This window comes from Juglans microcarpa x Juglans regia, chromosome 3D (genome assembly GCF_004785595.1).
Source record: "Juglans microcarpa x Juglans regia isolate MS1-56 chromosome 3D, Jm3101_v1.0, whole genome shotgun sequence".
NCBI classification, from domain to species: domain Eukaryota; kingdom Viridiplantae; phylum Streptophyta; class Magnoliopsida; order Fagales; family Juglandaceae; genus Juglans; species Juglans microcarpa x Juglans regia.
In genome coordinates, this window is record NC_054598.1 from 23921136 (window position 1) to 23948644 (window position 27509).

At 35.5% G+C, this 27509-nt stretch overlaps 1 protein-coding gene across 1 annotated transcript; it reads right to left on the bottom strand.

Moving 5' to 3' along the window:
- Positions 1-23009: 23009 nt before the first annotated feature.
- Positions 23010-27291, bottom strand: LOC121255562 (eukaryotic translation initiation factor 4B2-like). The gene is given in 4 exon segments (XM_041155932.1): positions 23010-23324; positions 23812-24252; positions 25965-26325; positions 26328-27291. Coding segments are annotated over 4 exon segments (1578 nt in total). The 5' UTR covers positions 27079-27291; the 3' UTR covers positions 23010-23299.
- Between the last annotated feature and the right edge of the window lie 218 nt (positions 27292-27509).

Here is a 27509-nt window from a genome sequence, read left to right on the forward strand (position 1 = left end):
TAATTTTTTAAATTTTTATATAAAATAAAATAAATAATTTAATTTTTTCACATTTTAAAATAAAAATAATATTAAAAAAATATATTTTAATAATATTTTATTCAACTTTCAATTTTTATCTCAACTCATTTTTTCTACTTGAAAATTTAAAATTTAAAAAAGTTGTATTGTCTTTTACTATTTTTATTTTAAAAATTGTATGGTCTTTTATTTTTATTTTAAAAATTTAAAAAGTTGTATTGTTTTTATGTTTTGTTTAAAAATTTTGACAAATTGTACAAAATTTTGTGTTTAGATAATGATTAAGAAATAATTAGATAAAAATTTAAAAATTTTGAACTTGAATAATATTTTGTATTTGAATAATATTTAGAAAAAAAAAATTGTGAGAAATTTTAAAATGAGATGAAAACATCTTTATTGCTGAACAAGGCCTTAATGACTAAAACATAAGGATTAAAAAATTATATTATAAAATGTCCTCATATCTAATGTAGGTAGTATATGTTATAAGAGTTAGTCTATATATAGTCTCCAAATAAAAACTACTCATGCAAGTTCATACAGTTATATTTAAAAAAAAATTAAAATCATAATAATATCATTTTTAAAATGATTTTTTTTTCTTTTATTCTCATTTATCATTAGGATTGTACACGCAGTCCTCCACTCAAGATTACATATAGAATTTTTCATGTTATAAGGATTAAATACTAAAATTAAACTTTTTGATACCGACTTGTGAAGATTAAGAGCAAATCATCGCTTATTTGACTCATCAACACCGATATACACATATATGCACACGCACACACATAATTTCACAGTAAATCAACATTAATGCACAACTATACCAATAAATTGGCCAAAAAATTACTAGGTCTGAAGACGGCTTCAATGGGTTAGTTTCTTGCCGGTAATAGATTCTGACATATAAAAGAATTGCTAACACAAACCTGAACATTAATACCTCAATTATAAATCCCAAGGCATACTATATAAGTATGTAGTTGACTAAATATACTTCAATCCAAAATGTATTTTTGTCTATAGATTGAAGTATGGACTAGAGCCTTCGTCTAGCTCTTCCTAGGTCTTGCAGCGTCATATAAGGCCATGCTGGTTAAGCTGGTGCCTTTATTGACTTCTCAAGGAAACTCTTGTCATCATGATGGCTCAGGGATAGGTGCGTGTTGTCTTCGAATACTGGTTTGGCTTCTCACGCAATGTTCGGTGTACTCATGCACCTTCCTGAGGGAATTTTGTCGAAAACTTTGAGAACGTGTACTATTGACGGTGAAGCCGAGTTACTCTGAGAATGTGTCTGGGTCTGCCTGTAAGCTCATCTTCTAACCCCAGCCAATTAGCTTTTTATGGGATGACTGTTTTGGGTTTTTCTCCCAGGCCATCTATTAATGGGCCAACTTGTGGTGGGAAAGGAAGGATTTGGTGGGGACTAGGCCCTAGAATCATACCTTGGCCATGTGGCGTGTGAGAACTCCACTCGGGTCCCCTACATTTGATGGAGATACATCTTCATCCGCAAGGCCAAACTCATTGCTAGACAGTCCTTTGTTGCTGGGCCCGGCCAAAAATCGGTGGACGGGTGCTTCCGAACTATTCTCCGACATTGTTTTGTAGGTGAACGAGATTCTAAGAAGGTGTTGCAGGAGACCTCTTCCTTGTTGAGTGACATCTCTTTTACCCACTTTTTAGAGTTGTCGCCATGCGAGTTAGGTGATAAAGTGCAACGGGGGGCTACCTTTAGGCCTCAACTATGTTGCAGCAAGAGGAAACTGCAATTGTGCTCCCAGGGCCTCTCAACTTTGAGTGTCATTGTTGCCCCTCTGTATGTAGCTCTTGTTGAGGGTATCTCGGTATCAGGTTGTAGGGAGTATTTTTGTCATCTTTTTTAGGATGCTCTGTGGGTAACAGTACTAATCTCGTGGACTTTCGGTGTGTCCCTATTGTAGAAAATAGAAAAAGGTGTTGAGATTGGGATGGGAGATTGTGGGGAGGAATTAGTGCCTTAGTGCACTTAACTTGCGATTGAGTAGGAGGATTGCAGCAATTTAGAGCTAGTGACTAGGGAGGTTGAGGTGTCTCTTGTGTCGTTATGTACTCTATCACATTTGCCCTCTATGGTTGACTTACCCTCGAAATGGATAATCCAGAAAGTGAAGGAAATTCAAAAGTTTATGGGAGTCTATTGTGAGGGGTTTGAGGATCAATTCAAAGTTTTATTTATTGCCATTGTGGGTCGTATTCTATCCCCCAAACCTGCTTCCATAAAAGAAAGAGAGCTTAAGTGTCTTGTTCTATTAATTATGAAACACTAGAGGGGAGTGCTGATCAAGGAAGATCTAAGGGAAGGGTGGCTTGTTCTCCATGAAATCTACAATCCTTTCTTGGAATGTTCGGGGTCTTAATGATCCCAATAAGAGTATTCAAGTTAAGGGTCTTCTTTGTTAATAAAAAGTGGACATTGTTTGTTTGCAGAAAAAATAAGCTTGAGATTATTAGTTGATGCACCATTAGAACCTTGTGGGGATGTTTGTATGTGGGTTGGGAGTTCCTTGCTTCCAATGGAGAGTTTGGGGGTGTTCTTATTATATGGGATATGAGGGTGGTTGAGTATATTGAGGTGTATTGGGAACCAAATAGTTGCTTGTTCTTTTAAGAATGTGGAGGATGTTTTTATTTTGGCCTTTTGTTGGAGTAAATGGACTGTTTGCGAATAGTAATAAGAATGACTTATGGGATGAGTTAGTCGGTCTATGTAGTTGATAGAACTTACCTTGGTGCATTGGTGGTCATCTTGATATCACTCGATACCCCAGTGAAACATCAAGAGAAGTTTGGATTAGCCGTGCAATGAATGAATTCTCTGAATTTATCTTTGATATAGATTTACTATATTTACCTCTAGCCGGTGGTACGTACACATGGTACAATAATCGGGCTTGGTCTCATTTGGTATCCTCTTCATGGGAGGCTCATTATTCTACAATACTCCAAAAGAGATTACGTAGGGTTTGTTCAAACCATTTTCCTATTGTGGTAGATTGTTGGAGCATTCATTAGGATAATAGATATTTCAAGTTCAAAAACATGTGGTTGAAAGTTGAGGGCGTTGTGGAGAATGTGAGATCGTGGTGATCCTCATATCCCTTGAAGGGCATACTAAGTTTTATTTTGTCTGATAAACTCAAAGCCTTGAAGATGTGGAATGCGTATGTCTTTGGGCATATTGATAGTCAAAAGCGGTTACTTGTTTAGGATTTATAGGTTTTGGAGCAAAGGGAAGTGGTCTCCCCTCTATCTATGGAAGAGTCTTTAAGGTAAAGACCTCTCACCATGGAGCTTGAGAGGTTTCTTTTGATGGAAGAAATCTAGTGAGTCCTTTGGTTAAAAGAAGGGGATAAATGCATTAAATTCTTCCATCGAGTGGCTAATATTGTCAATTAGATACTATTGAGATGCTTCTTATTAATGGTCAGGTTTGTTCAGATCATGAAGTTATTGAGAGCCATATTGTCAATTATTATGAAAGTCTTCTTTCTAAACATTTCCCTTGAAGGCTTAATCTTAATGGCATGGCTTTTGAGTCCATTGACCAGTCGAGTTCTAGTTGGTCGGAGAGACCATTTAAGGTGATTGAGATTTATCAGGTGATCAGTGGGATGACTAAGGATATAGCTTTGGGCCTGAATGGGTTCTCTATAGCATTCTTCCATGATTGTTGGGAGGTTATTGTGGAGGATATCATGAAAGTTTTCACGAATTTCACTCTGTTGGAAAATTCAAAAAAAGAAAAAAAACCTTAATGTGACTTTTATTGCTTTTGTACCTAAGTGGGTTGGACAGTCGAGGTTAAGGACTTTTGTCCCATTAATCTTATTAATCAGGTATATAAGATAGTCTTATTGTCATAAATAGTATTATTTCCAAACCTCAGAATGACTTTTTTAAAGGAAGAAAAATCTTGGATTTTGTTCTTATTGCTAATGAATGTCTGGATAGTAGACTAATAGCGGGTGTGCCAAGCATCCTTTTGTAAATTAGATACGAAGAAGGCCTATGACTATGTCAATTGAATTGTTTTTGTGTTACTTACTTGGTGTGGTTTTTGAGAAAGATAGATCTTATGGATTAAGTATTGTATTTCTACAACCTGTTTCTCAGTATTGGTGAATGGATTTCCAATAACAGTTATAAGGGGCTAAGACAATGGGACCCCCTCTCTTCTTTTCTTGTCATCATTGTTATGGGTGCTCTTAGTCATATGTTAGGTGTGGTCGTTGATGGTTGCTTCCTCTCTAGCTTCTCAGTGGGTTGTGTCAATATCTCCCACCTCCTCATTGCAGATGATACCTTTCTTTTTCGTGAGCTAGATATTGGTCATATTCAATACTTGAAGGTTCGATTGACTTTTTTTGAAGTTGTCTCGAGTTTGAAGGTGATTTTGTTGAAGTTCGAAATGATTCCTCTGGGTTCAGTGGTTAATGTTCAGTGTTTGGCTAGCATTTTGGCCTGTAAGGTTTCTTTCACTTCTCATGAAATATCTTGGTCTCCCTTTGGAAGCTACCTTCAAGGCAAAATCTATTTGGGACGGGGTACATGAAAAAATTGAAAGACGATTGACAAGATGGAAAATTTTGTCTATGGGGTAGAATAACTTTGATCAAAAGCACTTTATCTAACCTCTTAATATTCTTTCTTTCGTTGTTTCCTTTACCTACATGCATGTGTGGCTTCTCGTATTGAGAAGTTCTTCCATTTGTTCCTATGGGGAGGTATTGGGGAGGAAGCTAAGTTCTATCTCATTTTTTGGGACAAATTTTGTTTTCCAGTAGCTTGTGGTGGTTTGGGATGTGTAATCTAAGAGTTTTCAATAAAAACAATCTTGGGGAAGTGGTTATGGATGCATCACCAGGAAATGGAGACTTTGTGGAGTGTAGTTATCAATTTTAAATACAGGAGTATTAAAGAGGGCTGGTGTTCTAATGAAGTTAAGGGAACTTGTGGTGTGGGATTGTTGAAAAATATTTGTTTAGGTTGGAAGAGATTCTCTAACTGTTTTTTATTTGAGATTGGGAGGGGCCATGATGTTTTTTTTGGCCTGATGTTTGGTGTAGTGCAAGGGCTCTTAAATGTCTCCTCCCCACTCTCTACTCGATTGCAAATGACAAAGAGGTTTTGGTGGTTGACTTGTTGGTGTATTCTAATGGCTCTATCTAATGGAATGTTATTTTTGGATACTGGCTCAACTTTAGGAACTCGGAACTTTTGCTGATTTTTTCGGTTCTTTGTATGTTATGGCTTCTGGTAATGCCATAGAGGACATGATGATTTGGACTCTTGGTGGGAGTATCGAATTCTCTATGTGATCCTATTATAAGGCCCTTTTGAGATTTCATAATGACCATTAATTTCCCTAGAAGAGTATTTGGAAATGTAAGGTTCCTCTCAAAATTACTTTCTTTGTTTAGACTGCGTCCCTTGGTACAGTCCTCACCACTAACAATTTGAAGAAATTGGGTCTCATTATTACAAATTAGTGTTTCTTGTGTAACAATTATAAGGAATTTGTGGATCATCTAATGTTACGTTGTGACGTGACTAGGTTCTTGTGGGATGAGATCTTTAACCAAATTGGTGTAACATGAGTTATGTCTGGAAAAGTAATGGATATTTTGAAGTGTTGGACAAGTCTTAGGGATAACATTCATATTGTCGTTGTGTAGAAATTTATGCCTCACTTATTATGTGTTGTTTGTGGATAAAGAGAAATAATAGATATTTTAAAAACATGGAGCATTACTTGGATGAGTTGAAGTGATTCCTCACTATTTTCCTAGGCTTCTGCCATTGTTTGTAATGAGGATAGCTTTTATAATTTTCTTGTATCCATATCTAGTGCTAAATGGTTTAGATAAATCTTACTTAAAAAAAAATGGACTAGATAATAAATCATTCTTAAAAGCCCTGTAATTCTAACCTTATGCATATTCGTAATTCTTAAAATCTCCAAAATCCTAACCTTTAAGCTACATTATCAATGTATTTCAATCACTATGCTTTTAGTAACTCTACACATGTTGAAAAGGGTATGGTCAGGAAAGGTAAGAATAAGGGTGGTCAGGTTCTAAATCCAACTCCAAACCATAGCTCAAACTTACTAGTTAGAATCCTTAATCCACAAAAAGCTAAGTTCTAAATCTATCTCCAACGCCAAACCATAAATAAAATTCGAACACAGTATTAAAAATCAAAATATAAAATGGAAAGAGATAAGAAATCATGTTTGAAATGATTTTTAAAGACAAAGGAGATGCAATGAAGGGTGTCGTAGCTAGGTTGTGATGGTCTAAAGTGTAAAGCACAACTAACTATGTTGTGTTCAGTGACATTGGAATTATGGAAAGAGATGAGAGAGCAGCACATGTGAACAAAGGAGAGAAAAAAAAGGAAATCTTTGACCAGCCAGTCTAATAAACCCCAAACAATAGCCCTCCAATGGGTGAATGACAAATAGACTTTCCATTTTAGTTCCCATGTGCCTCAAGATTAGATGAAACCCCACGGAAATATAATTCATCATCTCCAGAATCTCCCATGTCTCCCCTCTCCCCTTTCTCCCCCATCTCCCATCCTCTCGCACAAAACCTTGTGACCCTCTACAAATCATCTCGCCCCTCTCCAGATCATCTCGTACAAAAACCACCCCCTCTCCCTAGACTAGACTAGAAACCTCATGACCCTCCTCACTCAAAGCCGTTGCCTCCGACGTAACCCTTGAAATTGTGACACTCTGAGCACGAGACACCGCCACCGACGTAACCCTCGAGATTCTCTATGCCCTAATTAGCCTCTTTGTTATGCCCTAATTAGCCTTTCTAGTATGCCCTTTTACGAATTCGTCTGAGATTTTGCAGCTATTTTTGAATTTGTCTGAGATTCTCTAGCCCTAGGAATTAGAGTTTCAGCATGAATCCTAGTGGTGGTGTTTATATGAAAATAGCACTCTGATGATGCCTAGTGGTGGTGTTGATATGAAAATAGCACTTTGATGATGCCATTGTTCTTTCACTTCTTTGTAACATTGGTAACTTCACAATTTCATTTGTAGTCTTTTGCTGGCCTACTTTCATACTGCAACTGTTAAAATATCGATCTTGGCTACTGCTGCAACATTTGTAGCAGGTGGTCTACGATGATAAACCCATTTGTTGAATGTTTATAGCACAAACATCCAAGTGAAATTAGAGTCTCCCCATCGGAATCTAAATTATAAATAGACGCTGAAATTTAAACTTTTACTATGTTAATGTTAGTTCTAATGGCTTTTAGTCATATATACTTAAGTCTTACCTTGGAGGCTCAACCTCACTTAGTTCTATCAATGCCCGCTTCCTTGTGTAGAAATAAACTCTACTGGCAAGCATTAGCAAAGACAAGAGTTATTTATAGAGACAAACAAGTTTCTTGCAGTCACATAAATATGTCATGTTTATTGTCATTTGGGTATGGCTAACTGAGCTGGATGGTTTGTTAATTAGACTGGACCAATTGAAACTGATCTGAATGTATGTTTTAATCGAAATTAATGTATATGAAAATCTAATATTTCTATCAGTTTAAGCTAGTTTATTTCTGAAGGATTGGATTGAATCGGTTTCTAGGTTTCTCTTGTCATGTTCATTTGCATGGCTTTATTAATTGATTAGAGTAAATTGGTTTTGGTGTAATGCCCATGTTTAGATTGTTTGTGATTATGATTTGTTTAAAGTCCATGTGTTAATGTATCATTGCCAAGGGCACATAATACTTTCTTATATTTATAATACTGGGTTGATTTAGGCAGCTTGAAGTTAGTTCTTATAATGCTTACTTTCTTCTATATTTTCCAGCAAATGACAAGTTCAGATTCTCATTCTGGTTCAAGTTCTTAGACTACAAGAGGGGAAGACAAAGTTAGTTTGGAGAGACAACTTTGCTATTGTGGCATTCAATCGAAGCTATGGATTTTTGGAAAAACTAATAGTTTTTGTAGAAGATTTTACAATTATCCAAACTATAAAATCCATAAACAGTGTGTATTTTTTGAATGGATTGATCTTCAAAGTGAACAAAAGAATTGTTGTAAGATGATGTTGGAGTTAGCTGAATGAAGAAACGAGCGGGTACTTCATGAAAGTGTAGTGATCGAAAAAAGCAAAGGGGAAGAAGTAGGGTTGAGCAAAAATTTGACAATCCGACTCCGCTATGGTTCCGCTCTGACTCCGACAAGTCAGAGTCGGAGTCGGAGGTTTTTTCCTCTTGGAAGTCGGAGGCGGAGTCGGAGTCATTGATGAACCGACTCCGACTCCGCTCCGATCTGACTTCAACTCCGCCTCTGATTTTATACATAATTTATAAAAAGATGTGTTTTTCTATATATTAATCATTTAAATTTTATACAACTATATCTTATATAGTTAGTTAAACTCAATAATATACTAGTTAAATAATATATTTATACTATAATATATAGACTAAATTGACTAATAATAGTTTAGTATATGACTATATGTAAATATCATACTATTACAAATTTACAATATTACTACCATGGATTCTAAATGACTAATGTATAAATATAATAGCATGTAATACTAACGTATATATAATATACTATAAACACTAAGATGCATAATAACATCAACATATAATATTGTAATACTAATGGATAAACACTAATCTATAAATTTATAATAACATATAATACTAATGTATAATAACTAAAGTATTATTCATATAAATTTTATATAACAATATCTTGTATTAATTATATTTTTTGACCTAATAAATTCTCAACATTTTCCTTTTGATAAATATATTAGTAATACTAATATACATTAATATAATAATTAGATTTATGGCCTAATACTAATACTATTAGTAAACCACTTTAAGTCTATATATAAATTGCTATATAAATCACTATAGTATTAATTACTATACTATATTACTATATGGTACTATTAACTATAGTGATATACTAGTATTAGTATACTAATACTATCAGTGATGTAGTTAGTATAATATTTATACTAAGACTACTATATAGTTAAACTAAATTAAAATCACTATAGCAAATACTACTATATAGTTATGCTAATCACTATAACTAATACTAATATAGTTATACTAATCACTATAACTATATATAGTATTAATATCACTATTAGTATAATATATAGTATTAATAATAACTAATACTAATATAACTATTAGTATAACTAATATCACTACTAGTATAACTAATATTAATACTAATACTAATATACTAATACTATTAGTGTATTACTAATATTTATATATATTAATATATATATTAAGTATAAGAGATTAGAGATTTAATATATATATATATATATAAAGTATATTAGTGTATTACTAATATTTCGTATACGGTGCCCTTTTTTTTAATATTCATATATAATAATATATATCATATATGTTTTTATGAATCTTCATATATATATATATATATATATATATATATATAATATATAAAATAGATTCATAGTAATTAGTATGCTACTATACAGCGCCGTTTCTATTTGTTAATAACTTAATCGTTTAGGAATTCCGAATTAGGTCTGAGGGTTCCCGAGTTCCCCCCCCCCCCCTTTCCATTTCATCTTCAATCTTCAGATTCTTCACAGCCGTCTCACTCCCTCTCGCAACCCTCCCTTCTCTCCCGCAACCCTCTCTCACAACTCCTCTTGCGCAGCCCATCTCTTGCGCAGCTCCTCCCACACAGCCCTTTCTCGCAGCTCCTCTTGCACAACCCTCTCTCACGCAACCCCTCTCTTGCGTAGCCTCCTAAAATTCCTTCGTTCTCCCAAGTTTCCCTTGAAACCCTAGGTCCCGTCATCGCTGTTGATGGCCTCTTGAGGTGTATTGCAGCTGTGCAAACACGGAACATCGTCCCTCGATCATAGATTAATCACTGCCCATTGAAGATTCGAAGTCGGTAAGTTACCCAAACTCATGTCTCTGTTAATCAAATCTTTGAGGTTGGTAATGTTGATTTTTTCTATGATTATTTTCAGATTTGACTTTTGATAGTGTTTTTTCCAGATCTTGGTTCACCACAGTAAGCTCCTAGACTGCCCCTGTCGTGTACTGATTTATATGGTTAAATGATTGGGTTTTAATTTGCTGATTGGTAATTTGGGTTTGTTTTGCTGATTGTGTTCGGGGAATTCGTTACCCAAAAATATGTAATTTCTGATATTGTTTTAGTGGTGTTTTCATTCATGTTGTTGGGTCTGATTTTTTTTCTATTTTTCTGTTTAAGATGAGTATATATTTTCTCAAATATATTTTTGTTTTAGTGATTGTAAGACATCCACAAGTTGAGTTAATGAGTTTGTATTGTGCTTTTGGGGCTGTGTTTAGTTGTTTTAGTGATTATCTTAACCGTACTATTTTGTTTGTTTGTTGTGTTTTAGTTCTTAAATCATGAATATAGAAGGCACAAGCACTCTTACATCCACAGCTACATCTTGTCTTAGCATCCCAGAACAGCCTATTGATATTAAGGTCCCATAGTTGAAGAGTCCGATGGACCAATAAAATCTTCGGTAGGCACTCCTAATGCCTTCTGTTCTAACCATCGCCCTCCACCTGGTAGTAGAGTTCCTAAGAATAGGTCTTTGGTATGGGTCCACTTCACAAGAGTGCCCGATTGTGATCCCGAAGAGCTTATAGCTACTTGTAACCATTGTGGGTGGCAATAGAAATGTCATCCCAAAAGGCAAGGCACTTCGGCTATGAAAATACACATCCAACTTTGCTCCAAAAACCGTAAGAGTAAGTTGGACAAGACTCAAACATTCTTGGTCCCGAAAGCAAGAATTGAAAGCCAATAGGAGAAGAGTTTAGGGATGACCAAGTATAATAAGAAAAAAATCCAGACAGCCCTTGCTAGGATGGTGATAGTGGATGAGTTATCCTTTAGGGTTATTGAGGGCCAAGGGTTTCTGAAATACACTAAATTCCTTGATTCTAGGTTTTCAATTCCTTCTCGATTTACCGTAATGTGTGACTGTATGAGGCTATTCTTGAAAGAGAATGATAGCTTAAAGAAAATATTTTTGACCACCAAACAAAGAGTGTGTCTGACCACCAACACTTGGACTTCTATCCAAAATATTAATTACATGTGTGTGGCCGCTCACTTTATTGATAGTAATTGGAAGTTGCAGAAGCGGATCATTTCATTTGTTCGGATTAGCGACCACAAGGGGGCAACGATTGGGAGGTAGTTGGAGGAGTGTATGTTTGACTGGAGCATTGACAAAATCCTCACAATTACGGTGAACAATGCTACCTCTAACGACTCTGCTATTGATTGGTTGAGAACAAGGGAAATAAGAAGTGAGGATTGTGTTGCAACTCACGAGTTTATTCACATGAGGTGTACGACACACATCTTAAACCTTGTTGTGAGTGAAGGTTTGAAAGATGTTGATGACTCTATCATAAGAGTCAGAAATTTGATTAAGTATGTGAAGTCTTCTCCCCAAAGACTTGCCACTTTCAACTCTTGTATTGATAGGTCAAAAGTGTTATGTTCTAGTTTCTTGTGTCTTGACGTGCCTACTAGATGGAACTCAAGTTTTCTTATGTTGGACATGGCTGACAAGTATCAAAAAGCCTTCCAACTTTTGCTTGATGAGGATCCCTACTCACGAGTTTATTTGTCTGAGAATGGGCATGGGAAAAAGGGCCTAGGAGCTCCTGGGGCTGATGATTGGGAGACCATAAGGAACTTTTCGAAGTTTCTTCTTGTATTTTATAATGTCACCCTGTGTATTTCTGGTACACTATATGTCACTTCAAATTTGTAAGTCCAATAGCTCATTAATATTCATAAAAATTTGAATACTTTTTGTAATAATAGTAATTGACGCTTGAGTTCAATGATTTTGAGAATGAAGACAAAGTATAATAAATATTGAGGTGATCTTGAAAAAATAAATCTATTGTTGTTTGTTGCTGCCATTCTTGATCTACGGTACAAATTGGTTGCTCAAGCATATTGATTCAACAAAATATTGAGCAATGAGAGGGGTGAGGAATTTGTTGTACTCCTTAAGAGTGATATGGAATATTTGTATGAATAATATGTAGGGTTTTGTGGTGGCTGTGTTACTGGGTCTAAGTCAACTCGGAGTCAGAGTAGTGAAGGTAGTGCATCAATGGGGACATTGGGGAGTAGTAGTAGTACCTGTAATGATGATGATCCCATGGACATTTTGTTGGGATTCCATAAAGACTGAAAATCAGCATCCTTGATGGATTGTAAGTCTGAACTAAAGCAATATTTGTTGGAGGATGTTGATATTCCTTCAGGGAATTTTGAAATTTTGGTATGGTGGAAAGTCAACTTGAGCAAATATCCATTTCTTGCTCTAATGGCAAGAGATATCTTGGCCATTTCGATCACCACCGTCGCATCTGAGTCGACATTTAGCACAGGAGGTCGTGTCCTGGATCCATTTAAGAGTTCTTTGACTCCTAGAACTGTCAAAGCTCTTGTGTGCACGCAAAACTGTTTGAAGTCAACTCTTATATGCTTAAGTCAAAATTATACGGATGCCATTGATGATGGAGAGTTATAAGTTAGACTCAAGTAATGTATTTAGAGATTTTTTTAAATTGTTATATATGTTGATTTTGACATTTTGTGATACTAACCTCCTATACTTTAACATCTTAATATAGAATTAATCACTGGTATGGCCAACTTACTTCGTGAAGATGATTGAAATTTTGACATATTGAGCCTTTGAGGTTTGAGTTACTATCCAAAATACTAAATGCTTCATGTTGAATTCTGTTTACTTTTTAAAGACAATTCGTCTAGCTACTTCTACTTTGTTTATACCATATTTATTTAAATTTCTGAGACCTCAATTCAAACAAGCTAAATGGATCCATTCCTCCTAATAGGCTGTTTGAGAATATTACAGTTATGTAAGATTCTACATCTTCCTAATAAGATGTAATATACATGTTTTTTATGTTTGTTTAAATTTATTTTTCATATGTAATTAAAGTTGGGTTGTTTTTCTTACTAATATATTTTTTTTAGGCACAACTTGAAAGTTGAAACATTTGGAAGTTTGTAACATTTAATATATTTTGGCTCATTTGTTGGGCATTTAGAATATTATAATTTGGAAGTTTGTAATTTATTTTATTTTGGTGCATTTGAAAGTTCGTAATTAAATATTTAAATATTGTTAGGAACATTTATTTTGGTTGGCACTTAGAACATTTTGGATTTCTTTTGTTGTTAGAATGATGTGGATATCAAGATATGGAGGATGGAAATACATGTAAAAATAAGACTTTCTTTTTAATTTTTGAATGCATGTTATTGTAGTAGTGCTAAGTAAATATTATTATAATAGGTGTGGATGATGGATGGTAGGTGTGGTCTGTGGATATTTATTGTAGTGATTAGCATTTAGTTGGATGTGGATATCAGGATATGGATGATGGGAATACATATAAAAATAGAACTTTCTTTTTAATTTTTGAATGCATGTTAGTATGTTACTTGTTTTATTTAGTTGTATTTTTTGTTATAATAAAAAATTTAATTAGTTTAGATTGTAATATTGAGAAAATTGAAATTTGAAAGCCCACAATTTTTTTTTTTTAAAAGTGGGTCAAATATGAAGTTAAAAAAGACAAAAAAAAAAAAAAATCTAAAAATCCGACTCCACTCCGACAAGTCGGATTCAGAGGCGGAGCGGATTCTGTACATCTCGGAGTTGAAGGTCAGATTCAACCTCCTACAAAGTCGGAGTCGAAGTCGGAGGTTGGGCCCTCTGACTCCGAAGTGGTCAGTGCTCAGCCCTAGGAAGAAGTATAAGGGAATCTTGAAAGTGTTGTTATTGTCATGGTTGTCCTTTATGGTGATTTCTGTTGTAATTTTTATGTATTAAAAAAAATCACAATTTATGTTAGCCAATGCTACAACTCATGTAGGCTGTTGTAATTTTTAGGGCACTCTTTTTTCAACAGAATGTAATGAACATGTGGTGAATGTAATGGATATGTGTTGAATGTAATGGAAATTTTGCACATGTTTTGAACACTATTTGGAATTGTTTTGTACGTCTTTGGAATCTAATGGACAAGGGCACTCATCTCTCTCCATATTCTGAGATCCTCTTCATCCTAAGCATAGTATGTCCAAAAAATAAAGGCCAACAAAAGTTATTGAAAACATATGAAAGAATTACATCCACATCCACATCCACATCTCAGTTACAAAGTCATAATGTATTTAGAATTACATAAATTCATAATAATATCCACATCTCAGTTCTAAAGTCCTAATGTATTCAGAATTACATAAAGTCATAATAACATCCACATCCACATCTCAGTGATAAAGTCATAATGTATTCATAATTACATAAAGTCATAATAACATTCACATCCACATCTCAGTTCCAAAGTCATAATGTCTTCAAAATTACATAAAGTTATAATAACATTCACATCTCAATTATAAAGACATAATGTATTCAGAATTACATAAAGTCACAATAACATCCACATCCACATCTCAGTTTCAAAGTCATAATGTATTTAGAATTACATAAAGTCATAATAATATCTACATCTCAATCTCATTTACATCCACATGAAATGCACACTTCAAAACACATAAAAGCAGCAAAAGCTTCAGTCCATTCTCCAAAACTCACAACCTACTGCATTCTTCCCTATGACATTAAAAGACAAAGCATAATCAAAAAATTGGCACTAAGAATTTGCATCCTCTAAGTTACAAATTTTGTGGCCCAAGATCTCTACATGAATCACAACAAAACACAAAAAAGATTAACTTCTTCGATTAAAAATCAATAAAACACAACATTTATAAGCTACTATTCTTTTGTTGGCACTCGTAGAGGATCCTGGACCGTTTATGAAAAGTTTGATACAACTTGACTTCTTAACATATGAGAATCATTGGTTGACTCCCTTCCACCTACAAAAATTTTTTCTTGAGTATCTACATGATCTTCCATCATAAGTAACTTTTTGTGAACCTTCTCTAATGCAAGAGAGAGATGGTTGAGTTTTTCTATTAATTGCGATCAAAGTTTTGCAATGTCATAAAATTGCATCATCAACTTATTTTTTCTCATCTTCAGATCATCTTGTGTCAAGACTTTCCCTTTCAAACATGGTATGTTAGGAATAGGTCGACTCTTAGCATTAAAAACCCATCTTTCTAGAACATAATACTCTGACAATCTATCTAATTTCGATTTCTTGCCAAAGACACAGGATATGCCTACAAAGAATCCCCATAAACTCAAATAGATGACATGTACATGTTACATTTTCTCCTCCACTCTCCAAGGTCACATAATAAAGAGGTGTTTTTTTGCCATGAACTGCCACTCCATATGTCTTGCTTTCACCCTCTTTGAAAAATTTGCTTGATTTGTACCGTTGACTATTAAAAAGCTCATCTTGGAAGATCATAAAAGACCTTCTTGTATAAATTATAACCACCTCCTCTTCAATTTTATGACATGTTTTCAATATTGCTCGTGTAAATTTTGTTCGTACATCTTTCTCTTTCTCTTTAAAATAATGTGCATCTATAGCTTTCTCATATTGATACACAAAGTCACAAACTATAGTGCTTGAATGAACATGATTCTTGAAAAACTTATTCATGTTTTCACTCCTTTAAGTAGTTGACATACAGACATAGAATGTTGAATGCACGTAAGCCGAAGCCCACTCACACCGTCTGTTACAAAGATTTTACAGCCACGTATTATCTCATAGCCCATACTTCACTAATATTGAACTTCATTCTTGCTCTAACTCATCAATTCTAATTGTCTGATGGACACAATGATGAAAATCTTTTTGAAAGTTCTGAAATTTGTTATATACGTGAGACAAATGTTCGAAATGTTTTTGTAAAATGTGCCACAAACAAAACCTATAAATCATATTTGGGAATGACCTTGGCCATCACCTTGTCATCATCGATAATTATAGTTGAAGGGACACATCCAAGCATTGCCCTTTATCATGTTCTCAATAACCATACATATGATTCGACTATTTCATTAACTAACAAAGTACAACCAAATATTATGGTTTGATGATGATGGTTAACTCCAGAAAATGGCACAAATGACATCTTCTAAATATTTTTTAGGTACGCGGCATCAAATGTGACAACATCTCAAAAATATTGATATGTTGCTCTAGATCGAGCATCTGTCCAAAAATAATTTCTCATACACGCATCCTCATCAACTTGTATGGAGTATACAAATCCAGACTCTTTGCATTGTCGATCAAGAAAGTATGCATATAACATTTGTGCATCCCTCCTTCAAATAATTTTCTCATTTTGTTTCCCAAGTAATTTTTAACATCCTTGACAATACAACCAGCGTTAAAGTCACTACTTGATTATTTACTCAACACCGACATTATCTTTCTTGTTGGTACACTGGACTCATTCAAAGTCATAATAAATTTTTTTTGGACTTTAGTAACTCCCCTATGTCCACAGAGCAAACTAATACTTCTCGATATAAGTAGAACATGATTATGTTCAAGCACAAACTTGCATACTATCTTGTCACCATCTTTTTTTTTTTTTATCTCCATCATTGCTTTATATCCAATCTTTATTTCAGCAGGTTTAGGAATTGTTCGTTCTTTTTGGACACGACTTTCTTGCCAAAATCATTCCCTTAAGCAAATATAGTCTACTAAAATAAGTTTTTTCTCATCTTTTGACAATTGTGTATGGTTGGTCCAAATTGCAAAACATTTTCATCTTGAATACACCTTGAAAAATGCTTGGGCATCTTTCACGTTATTAAATATCATACCAATGAATGGCTCCAAATGACCACTACTCATAGAGGAAATCACATTGACTCTATCTTCGACATTCACATTGTCTTCCGCATTCACATCACATTGTTCTTCTACACTTTTAGCTTCAAGTCTAGCATCTTTAACTTCTGAACAGTTTCAATGCAATATGAAAAAGAAAAAGAAATTATACCTTGCTTAAATCACACAAAGAGATCTTCTCTCTTTCCCTTCAGAACTGTTTATTTTTGTTCTGGTACATGAACTGTTTTATATTAGAGTTCCATCTTTGTTCTATCTCTATAGTGGTATATGTTATTTCAGTACAAAGTATTTTGAAAACCAATCATTTTTGTTTTGTTGAAAAATAACCCAAATATGCAGAATGGTCATGACCATTTTACTTCATAGATATAAAAAGTTCTGATTATTTAGTTTATTAGTTTGTGAAAATACTTAGCTACACATTTAGAGTAATGTTGAAAAGATCATAATTCCAATCCATGTCAGCAAAAAACTGCAATATTCATTCAAAAGTCATTGCCTTGCAATATTTTGAAGTGAGGCTAGTAGACTTTACTAACATTCTTGAATGATTATAATTAATGGATAATAGCTCATGCAAAACTTTCAGTGTGTCTATGAACTTGACATTTTTTTTTTATTACAAAAAACTATAGTTTAAGGTTTTGGTGACAACTGTTAAGCACCTCATTTAGTATACTCACTTGAATAACACAATATTTTTAGACAATTTCATAAGTTAACTAAGAACAGTGTGTCCTAACTCAGAATATATGCTTCAATTTAATAAAGAAAATCTACAACAAATACGTCGATTCTATTTCACAGATCTAATCCCAAAGAATATAACAATAACCAATCAAATCATAAAGAAATCAAAATAAATCAGCAATGAAAAATAAATTAACAAAGAGATAACAAAACTACCTAAGCAACACCAAGGCCACTAATGTCAGCCATGAACAAACTAATTTTCCAAGTCCAAAACCTCCATGTCTTTCAATTTCCCAATCTCATTTGGAATATTCCCAAAAAAATTATTGGTGGGCTTCTGTTATTTGATGGTCAACGAAACAAATGGCGATGAAACAGATGCTAACTGAGTTGGTGGCGACGGAACTGGTGGGTGATGCAAAACGCGGCTATGGGCAACGGATCTTGCAGCCACCTGCAGTCTGAAGTTTGTGAGGGGTTCTTTCAACTGAGGTTGTGGTTTTTGTGTTTTCTACAGAAATATTGATTTCGTGTGTTGATCCTTATGGTTTTTGTATGGGATTGCTGACGTGGAGGACTTCTATTGGATGCTGTTAATGGCTTAGCAACAGATGGACCATTGCAAAGCGGAGCTGGAGAAAAAAATATACCCTAGGGAAGATGAGAGATGTGAGAGAAAAACAATACCATATATGGTGTCGAGATTTTCCATATGCAAAGGTCATACACACTGCAGCAGCCCATTCAGACCATGTTCCTATTGTTCTACAAACTGAAGGCAATTTCCCAAGATTCAAAGGACCTACACCATTCAAATTCGAGGCAATGTGGACAGAAACTGAAGAATGTGGGATGGTGATGGAAAGGCCTTGGCAGGTAAATTGTGGAAATAGATCAATTGGAGTTGTAATGCAAAAGCTATCTGGTTGCAATGAGAGCTTTTTAAGATGGAATAAGCATAGCTTTGAAGTAGTACACAAGAGACTGAAACAAGCAAGAGCAAACCTTAAGAAAATTCAAGTTGCAAATTCAATAACTGTCAACAAAGAGGCATTACAGAAAGCTCGAGAGGATGTACAATTATGGCTAGAAAGGGAAGAAATATTATGGAGATAGAGATCAAAAGCACTTTGGCTAAAGGCTGGGTATTAGAATACAAAGTTCTTTCATAGCAAAGCAAGTCAGAGGAGAAAAAAGAATGCCATTGCAAAGCTGAAAGATGAGACTGGAGAGTGGCAAGAAGGAGATAGTAGGGATGAGTTGATCATGAAGTACTTTGAGGAGATGTCAAGTGTTCATTCCAGTAACTTGGACTTTTTAACATCTCTAAGAGGTAGAGTGGTAGAAGCAATGAATGAGGAACTCACCAAAACTTTTACTGAGGCTGAGGTGGAGGCAACATTTCACCAAATGAATCCCACAAAAGCTCCTGGACCCGATGGTATGGCCCTTATTTTTTATAAAAAATATTGGCATATTGTAGGGAAGTCAGTATCTAAGGCTGTGTTGCATGTTCTAAATGAAGGTCAATTTCCTTCTGCTATAAACTACACTTTCATAGCCCTTATTCCTAAAACAAAAAAGCCTAAGAAAATGTTAGAATACAGACCCATCAGTCTTTGTAATGTCATTTATAAATTAATCTCAAAGGTTATGTCAGGTTATCTCTATTTCACAAAGTGCATTTGTACTAGGTAGAGTCATTTATGATAATATACTAATAGCTTATAAAATGATTGATTTTTTAAGAAGGAAAATGAATGGCAAAGAAGGATTCATGTCTCTTAAGTAGGACATGAGCAAAGCCTATGATAGTCTTGAATGGCATTACTTGGAGGCAGTTATGCTACATATGGGGTTTGCAAACAAATGGATTTAGTTGGTAATACTTTGTGTTAAATCTGTTACTTTCTTCATCCTCATCAATGGTGAACCCATTAGTCCTATTCATCCTTCTCGAGGGATAAGACATGGAGATGTATTTCTCTTTATATCCTTTATCTATCTATTTGTTTTTGCTGGGGATTGAGGGCCTTACTTCTCTTTTGAATCAAGCTAGTACAAGGAAGGAAATTAGTAGAGTAAGAGTTTGTAAAGGGGACCCTGTGGTGAATCATCTGCTGTTTGCAGATGATAGTGTCCTTTTCTATAAGGTCTTTATTGAAGAGAACATGGAGGTACAAAGAATCCTTGGAGTTTATGAGAATGCCTCAAGACAAAAAATCAATGGAGAAAAGACCTCAATAGTCTTTAGTAAGAATGTATCTTCAGCAACACAACAACAACTGCTCTCATTTTGGGGAATTCAAGTTTTTCAGAATCATGACAGGTACTTAGGTCTACCACCTATGGTTGGGAAAGATAAGAAGAGGGCCTTCTCAGACATTAAGCAAAAAGTTTGGTCAAAACTGCAACAAGGGAAGGAAAAGCTTTTATCTCAAGGGGCAAAGAAATTTTAATCAAGGCAGTTGCATTAGCTATTCCAACATATGCTATGACTTATTTTAAATTGCCCAATTCTCTTTGCTATGAACTAGAATAGATGATGGCCAAGTTTTGGTGGGGTTAGAAAAATGAAGAGAAGAAAATACACTGGGTGAGCTGGAAGAGGATGTGTGAGACTAAAGGTGATAGGGGCATGGGGTTCAAAGATTTGAGACTTTTTAATGATGCTTTGCTTGCAAAATAAGGGTGGAGAATAATGCAGAATGAGGATAACCTACTTCATAAAATGTTCAAGGCTAGATACTTTCCTAAAACAAATTTTCAGACATCAAATCTTGGACATTACCCATCTTATGTGTGCAAGTGGAGGGTTGGGAATGGGAGGATGATTAGATTATGGGAAGATCATTGGGTCCTTGGTTTCACAAATCTACGACAAATGGGGGAGGTAACTAGAGGAAATGACTAGAAGGTGGAGGATCTGATAGATTAGAATACTAGTTGGTGGGATGTGCAAAAAGTAAGAAGATTATTGCCCCCTGAACCTGCTAATGCAGTTTTGAAAATCATTCTCAGTGCAGAAAATCATGAAGATAAACTTATATGGAATATGGAGAGGAATGGGTGTTTTAGTGTGAGAAGTGCTTATAAAATGTTCCGAATGTTGAATCCAGAACCAGCAAAGGGGGAATGCTCTACTAGCAATGCAAATAAGAAACTATGAAAGGATATCTGGAGTATGAAGGTTCCTCATAAGGTTAAGGTATTTGCTTGAAGGGCCTGCAAGGCATGCATTGAGGCTCTTCCCACAAGAAGCAATTTGAAAAGAAGGAAAGTAGTTGAAGATGCAACAAGTCAACTTTGTTCTTCAGATATAGAAAGCACAACACATGCCCTTTGTCACTGTCAACTAGTTACAAAAATGTGGAGTAAGCAGTTTCCTCAGCTTAGATCAACAAGACCAAGTGGAGATTTTAAGGAGATGGTTTCTCAAATACAAGACAGTTGTCGTAATGATGAGTTGGAGAAATTGTTTATGATAACTTAGGCATGCTGGTAGAGAAGAAATCGATGGGTTTTTGAAGAGAAAAAGATCACACCAGAAAAGGTCATCAACTATGCTCTTTCTTTGAATATGACCTACAAAGTAGTATTAAGAAGATATCTCAATGGCAATTACCTCCATAGGGAATGACAAAACTCAACGTGGATGGGGCAATTTTTCATGCTGAGGGCAGTGCAGGGGTAGGACTCATTTTAAGAGATTGCGAAAGAAAAGTTTTAATGGTAGTGAGTAAGAAAGAAGCTGCTATGATGGAGCTTTTGGAGATTCAGCTAATAGCGATACTGAGAGGATTGCAATTCTACATTCCTCTTGGTCTTCAGTCTTTATGCATTGAAACTGATTCACTATTACTAGTCCAAGAGATAACCAATTCTGATATTTCAAATTCCATTTATGGGAATGTAATAATAGACAATCAGCAATTCAAGAGCAGATTTCAAAGTTGTTCAATTGTAAACATCAATAGAGAAGCCAATGAGTCTGCATACAAACTAACAAGGTTTTCTAGAATTGGGCAACCAATGACATGTTGTAAAAATCAACAAGTCCTATGGACTGATTTACACTTATAATGTTGATTGGTAGTTAATGAGAAGTGTTTTTCTAAATAAAAAAAAAATCATTTTAAATGCATTTTAACTAATTAATAGGTAATAAGATGTAGGTCAAAATCAGACATTTTGGATAAGAAAAGTTTTATTCATCATCTCCACACATCACTTATTTTTATTTTTATTTTTTTTCTTACCAAATATGTGATATATAAATGATAAGTAGAAGAATTCAATTAGTTTAAGAAAAATTAAACAAAAATAAATAAAATAAATATAATGTGTGGAAATGATGAGTAACAAAGCTCTTCGAGTAAAATTCTGCATTCAGCCTAACCAAATGCCAATGCTCCTGATTTTGTCCCTGAATACGACCATACCAAGTTCACATTGCTCTAATTTTGTGCGTATGCAGCTAATTGAATTTAGGAGGAAAAAACATAAAACAAAAAACAAGTCATCCTTTTAGCTTGAATTTAGGGTGGTGTGACTGAGTAAGCGACAGGGGAAATCCAGTAGCCCCTTGTATCATAAAACAAACGAAACTAAGAGTATTTTCATTGGCTTGGCTAAATAAATCTTTAAAATTTAATCAATATTATATTTTTTTACATTTGTCCATTCTATTTAAATTCAATCTTCACATTGAACTAGCCATTCACTTTTTATATAATGATAAAATATTATTAAATTAATAATTTTTTTATTTAATTTATTTATATCACATTTTATAAATCTACCAATTTAATATTAATAATAATTATATTCTAATTAAATTAATATTAAAAAAAAATCATATTTTCAAAAGTCATTTAATGCTAATAACCAAAAATTAAGATTAAACTTATCTAAAATTTTATCTAAATTTTTTATTCACTAATCATATATTTAGCAACATACCCATTTCAATATCAATAAAAAATCTACACCTACATAAACACCTACAAGAGGTTAGAGTGAGAAATTAAAATTTTAATACTTGGTGAATCAATTGTGATTCTCCATCTTTGGCCAACCATTGTAGCAGAAGTCTAAAATTATTTTAGAGATGCCAAATCCAATGTAAAGTCTTTTTAACACGGATTATCTAAATTTTAGTCATCCTTCAACTTTGATCATGCCAATGAGAATGCTCAAAATACATTACAATAGGAGACATAATATCTACAGTAAAACAACATCGACCGTACAAAACTACAAAAAGTCCTCGGTCACAAAAATAAAATAAAATAAAATTAGAACAATTAACCGTATATCACTCAGAATGACTGTCAAAAATAAACTGTTGAGTCCCATAGTTTCCAATACAATTATCATACGAACAACACAGGCTCACTGATTCAAAACAGATGGGGAAAAAATAAAAAAACAAACAAGCAATTTTACATAGTTTCAAAATGGTAACAGATAAACGCATTGAGTTCCCAGTGCCAATACTCAACAATTTCTGCTCCACTTCCTGAAGCAAACTAAAACCAAGAAAAATGTGAGACAATATTATTTTCTCCCGCTTGTCAAAACTAGAGTACAATCCAATGAATCCACACATTGCTGTTCACCACCTATCCCTCGACCTCGGCCTGCCAAAACATCAAGCTCACTGTCGTTAGTAGCATTTTAAGACATTTCAAACTATATTTTACCTCCAAAAGACATCAAGCACGCATGTTGAAGCCAGAAATGTGCGTGCAATTCTGAACATTTCTAAGCTTCCATACTTCACAGCAAAAAGATTTCAGAATTTCCAAAACCCAACATTCAAACTATCTCACTACTATTTATAAACTATCTTACTGCTATTCACGAAATTCTCATCTCATCTCACTCCCCAAATTTTTCCTGAATCTCAACCAATCACAGAAATCTGATTGTATTTCGGTAAATTTATAGAAATTTTAATTCTTTGCTCCGCTTGTTTCAGAAAATCATCAAAATTCATCTCAAAGAGTCAAAATTAAACATAAACGTAACAAGTTACTCCACCAGCTGAACAGAGAACAACTTGCTAAAAGTGGAAAAGCAAAGATCGAAACAGCATAAGCAATGCTACTGCTAAAATGTCCTTACCTATCCAAGTCTCTGTTGCCTAGAAATCCTCTATCCCTGCCAGATCCAAAGGATCTTCTGTCATCAGCAGGCCTTGCCCACACATCCCCTCCACCCCGCGAGTGAGGCCTATCCATGAATTCCATATTTCTTGTTTCCTCAATTGAACCAGATTGAGAAGGTGGCCTCTCAGGAAAACCAGCCACCCTACCTGCTCCAGAACTGGGCCCCGAACCAGGCCTTTCAACAGCTTTCTGCCCAAATCGAACTTTACCATCCAAATCACGAATTAGTGCTTCCAATTCCCTTTCTTTGAGAAGTATTACGTCACGTAAACTGGATTGGTCACCACCAGACCCTTGTAGAGATTCACTGTTTGCTTCCATGGTAGATTCTGTCTCAAGTTCCTTCTTTAAGTGATCTATTTCTTCTTTTAACTTCTTTTCCTCATCTGTTTCAAGCCTGCAATATTTTCCCCGTAGAGTAAAAACACAAGTTCATAGGAGATCCATAGGTCATGTATTATATACAGGAAATGCACCATATAAAATTGACAACCAGCTGTGGGCATACAGAAAGTGGAATCTAAAATCAGCAAGAGGGAAAGTTTGACTAAGTGATACACCACTTACGAGATCTTGAAAGAAACCTAAAGCTGCATAAGCTAAAACGGGTTCTAGTATATGGAAGACGAGACAAACATAACTGGCAGAGATGGAGCTATAGAAATTTTTTTGATAAAATCAAGTAGCATATTTTCTTTATGATGCACAGATAATTATCTATAAATGAAGGACATACTTTGCTTTAAATTCTGGTAAATAGAGGACAAAATCCCTGCAAAGATTAATATATGAATGGCCTTATGTCCTCACAAGACCATGAAGAGAAGAAGTATACGAGGGGAACTGGGAACTATAATGGCATAATCAGATACAGACATAAACTAATTAAAAGAATCAATAAAATTGTTGTATAGTTATAATATTGTTTAATAAAGAACTTAAACATAGATTTAACCGGGAAAAGAAAAAGTTAACTAAGTAGACATCATTTCCTTGACTAGTCTTACGGACAAGGTTTGATAAGCTATCAGTGTATTACTTTCATGCGTGCATTTGTGCATCCAATAGCTGTAAACCACCCTTCTAATATAATCAACCTAGCTAGCAGGCCTAAAAGCCCTTCTTACTAAGCTAAGAATATTTGGACCGTTTTTCCATTTAAAAAAATCAGGTTGCCTCATGATTTATAAAGTAACTAACTCCCAAAAGACTTCCATTTGATGTTCTTAAGGTACAATTCACTAATTCTGTAATTAGTTTCATCAAATCTTTGGATTGACAATTAAATCAATATACATGTCAAACAAAACTACTCCCAAAACAAAAGGAAAAAAAATTAGAAACAAAAAGAAATAAAAAGCCTCAAAAGCCCTTCTATTGTTCAAAATCCAATTACCAAATATAACAAACTATTAAACCTGGAATGCAGATAAAACTTTTAAAATTAAATTATCTTCATTGACAGCACATGGAATAATCATGGTGAGCCATTCATCAGTTCAACTTGGCTTACATGAGAACAGTGGAGCTAGCCAAAAAATAAAGGAATGGGAGAGTATAAAAAATCAGGCAATCCTAAAAACACAAGGGCTACCCAAGAGTACGCGAAGGAACTTTCTTAACAGCATTACAGTAGAAGGACATCAAATTCATAATAACACTAAAGAATACTATGTAAGGCTCACTACCATATCAAGACCAATTACAACTAAATATTAAGTTATCAAAGAAACGCCACAAATTTGTCAATTAAACTGTTTTAACTGAATGAAAAGGTCAAGCTAAATAAGAAATACAAGATAGAATTAATTTTCTTTTTAAGGTTGAAGTAGCTGCAAAGATAACTTTAGAGTCATCCTCATTAAATTTATCCCAAACTTTACCCTTGCACACTTGAGCCTCATCGGATAATGAGTTTTACAGCAAAATAATCTTATTCAACTTCACTCGATTACCATTAAAAAGTTATGCTACCTAACGTCCTAAGCATTAAGTGCTTCGCTAACAGTCACTACGTCAGAACCACTTAAAATAACATATCATAACTAGCAAAGAAACTTCTACGGGAAAATTGGCAATGCATTGCACACAGATTGTAGTCGTACGGACCTGTCAACCCTGCGATGCTCCAATTCAAGATCAATCTTCCTCCAATCCTTACCTCGCTCCTCAAGCAAAACCTCCCTAGGCTTGGCATCCCCAAAAGGATTCACCTTTGGCCTTGGCTTCACCACATTCTCAACCCCCTGCTGCAGCCCCTGACCCTCAGACCGGCTTGACTGCGCGCTGGAAGGCCTGCTCGAGTGTGTACTCGTTGGTGTACTCGCTTTCTTAGCCTCAATTTCCGACTCCATCTTCTTCCAGTCCAAACCCTTCTCCGCTAAAACCTCCTCCCTAGGCCGTGCGGTACCAAACGGGTTCGGCTTATTAGTCTTCGCCACCACCAGCGGCTCATTCACACCCGAATCCCCCTAGGAGGATCCAATACCAATCTTGGCCGCTCCCGCTCGCTCTCACGAAACCCTCCCCCTCCTCTAGTCCAACGATCGGGCTCCTGAGCCGAATCGCGAAAGCCTGACCCGAATGTCGAAGATCTAGAGGGAACAGGCCTTTTCCCAACCGCCCAATTATCAGCGTCATCGGCCCTAGACCCGCCCCCAAGCGACCCGTACCGATCCTGCCTACCCGAATCGAGTGAAGGCATAGGTTTCTTCGTCAATGCCCAATTGTCTACCTCGTCAGCCCTCGACGGCTGATCGAAATCCGAAACCCTGGACGAAGGGGTACCCCTCCGTTCCTGATCAAATCCACCATAGGACCTCCGGGCACCACCTCCCCAGGACCCATCGGCATCGTCTCGGTCTCTGCCACGACCAGTTAAAGAACCGGACCGCCCGTAGGAAGAGAACCCGCCTCCGAGCTTACCGTACTGCATTTCATCGGGGGAGCGCTCTTTGGGGCCGGTGGGAAGACGGAGCATCTCGTCGGTGGTCAAGCCTTGGCTGTATTCGGTTGCGGAGCGCTGGCCGGAGGACGCGGAGTAGAACTCAGACAAGGTTAAGGTCGTCTTCTTCTTCTTGGTCTTGGCGCTAACGGATTCTTTCAGGCTGGGGTAGCTATGGGAAGAAGACTCCGCCGCAGAGGCAGCCTCGCGTTCCTCCGCTTCGGCCAGCTCTGCGTCGGCGGCCCAGGCGCCGATGTTACCCCATGGTTTTCCGGACATTTCTTCGGCTCGAGATCTGGCAAACAAAAAATAGAAAAGTAGGAGATCCAAACGAGAAATAGTTGCTTAATCTATAATATATATATATATATTTATATATATATATATATTTCTTTTTTTTTTTTAATAACCAATTTAGAACTGGGGCTCCGTTAGTGGAGCCGGAGCTCCGAGAACATGCGAAGTAGAGGGGTTACAGGCTTACAGCTGGGAGAGAGAGAGAGAGGAAACATGGTAAGAGTTTTATGTTGGGGAAAGAAAGCGTCGTTTTGAGAGAGACGGCGGGGTTAGATGCGTTGTTGAGTGGAGTGTTAGGTCACGCACGCGACTTCTAAGTGTGTGCGTGGCACGGTTCAATCACTATACAGTATACACTATGAAATCACTCCGTTTAAAACCGGATAATGATACGCTAATAAAATAATCAGCCT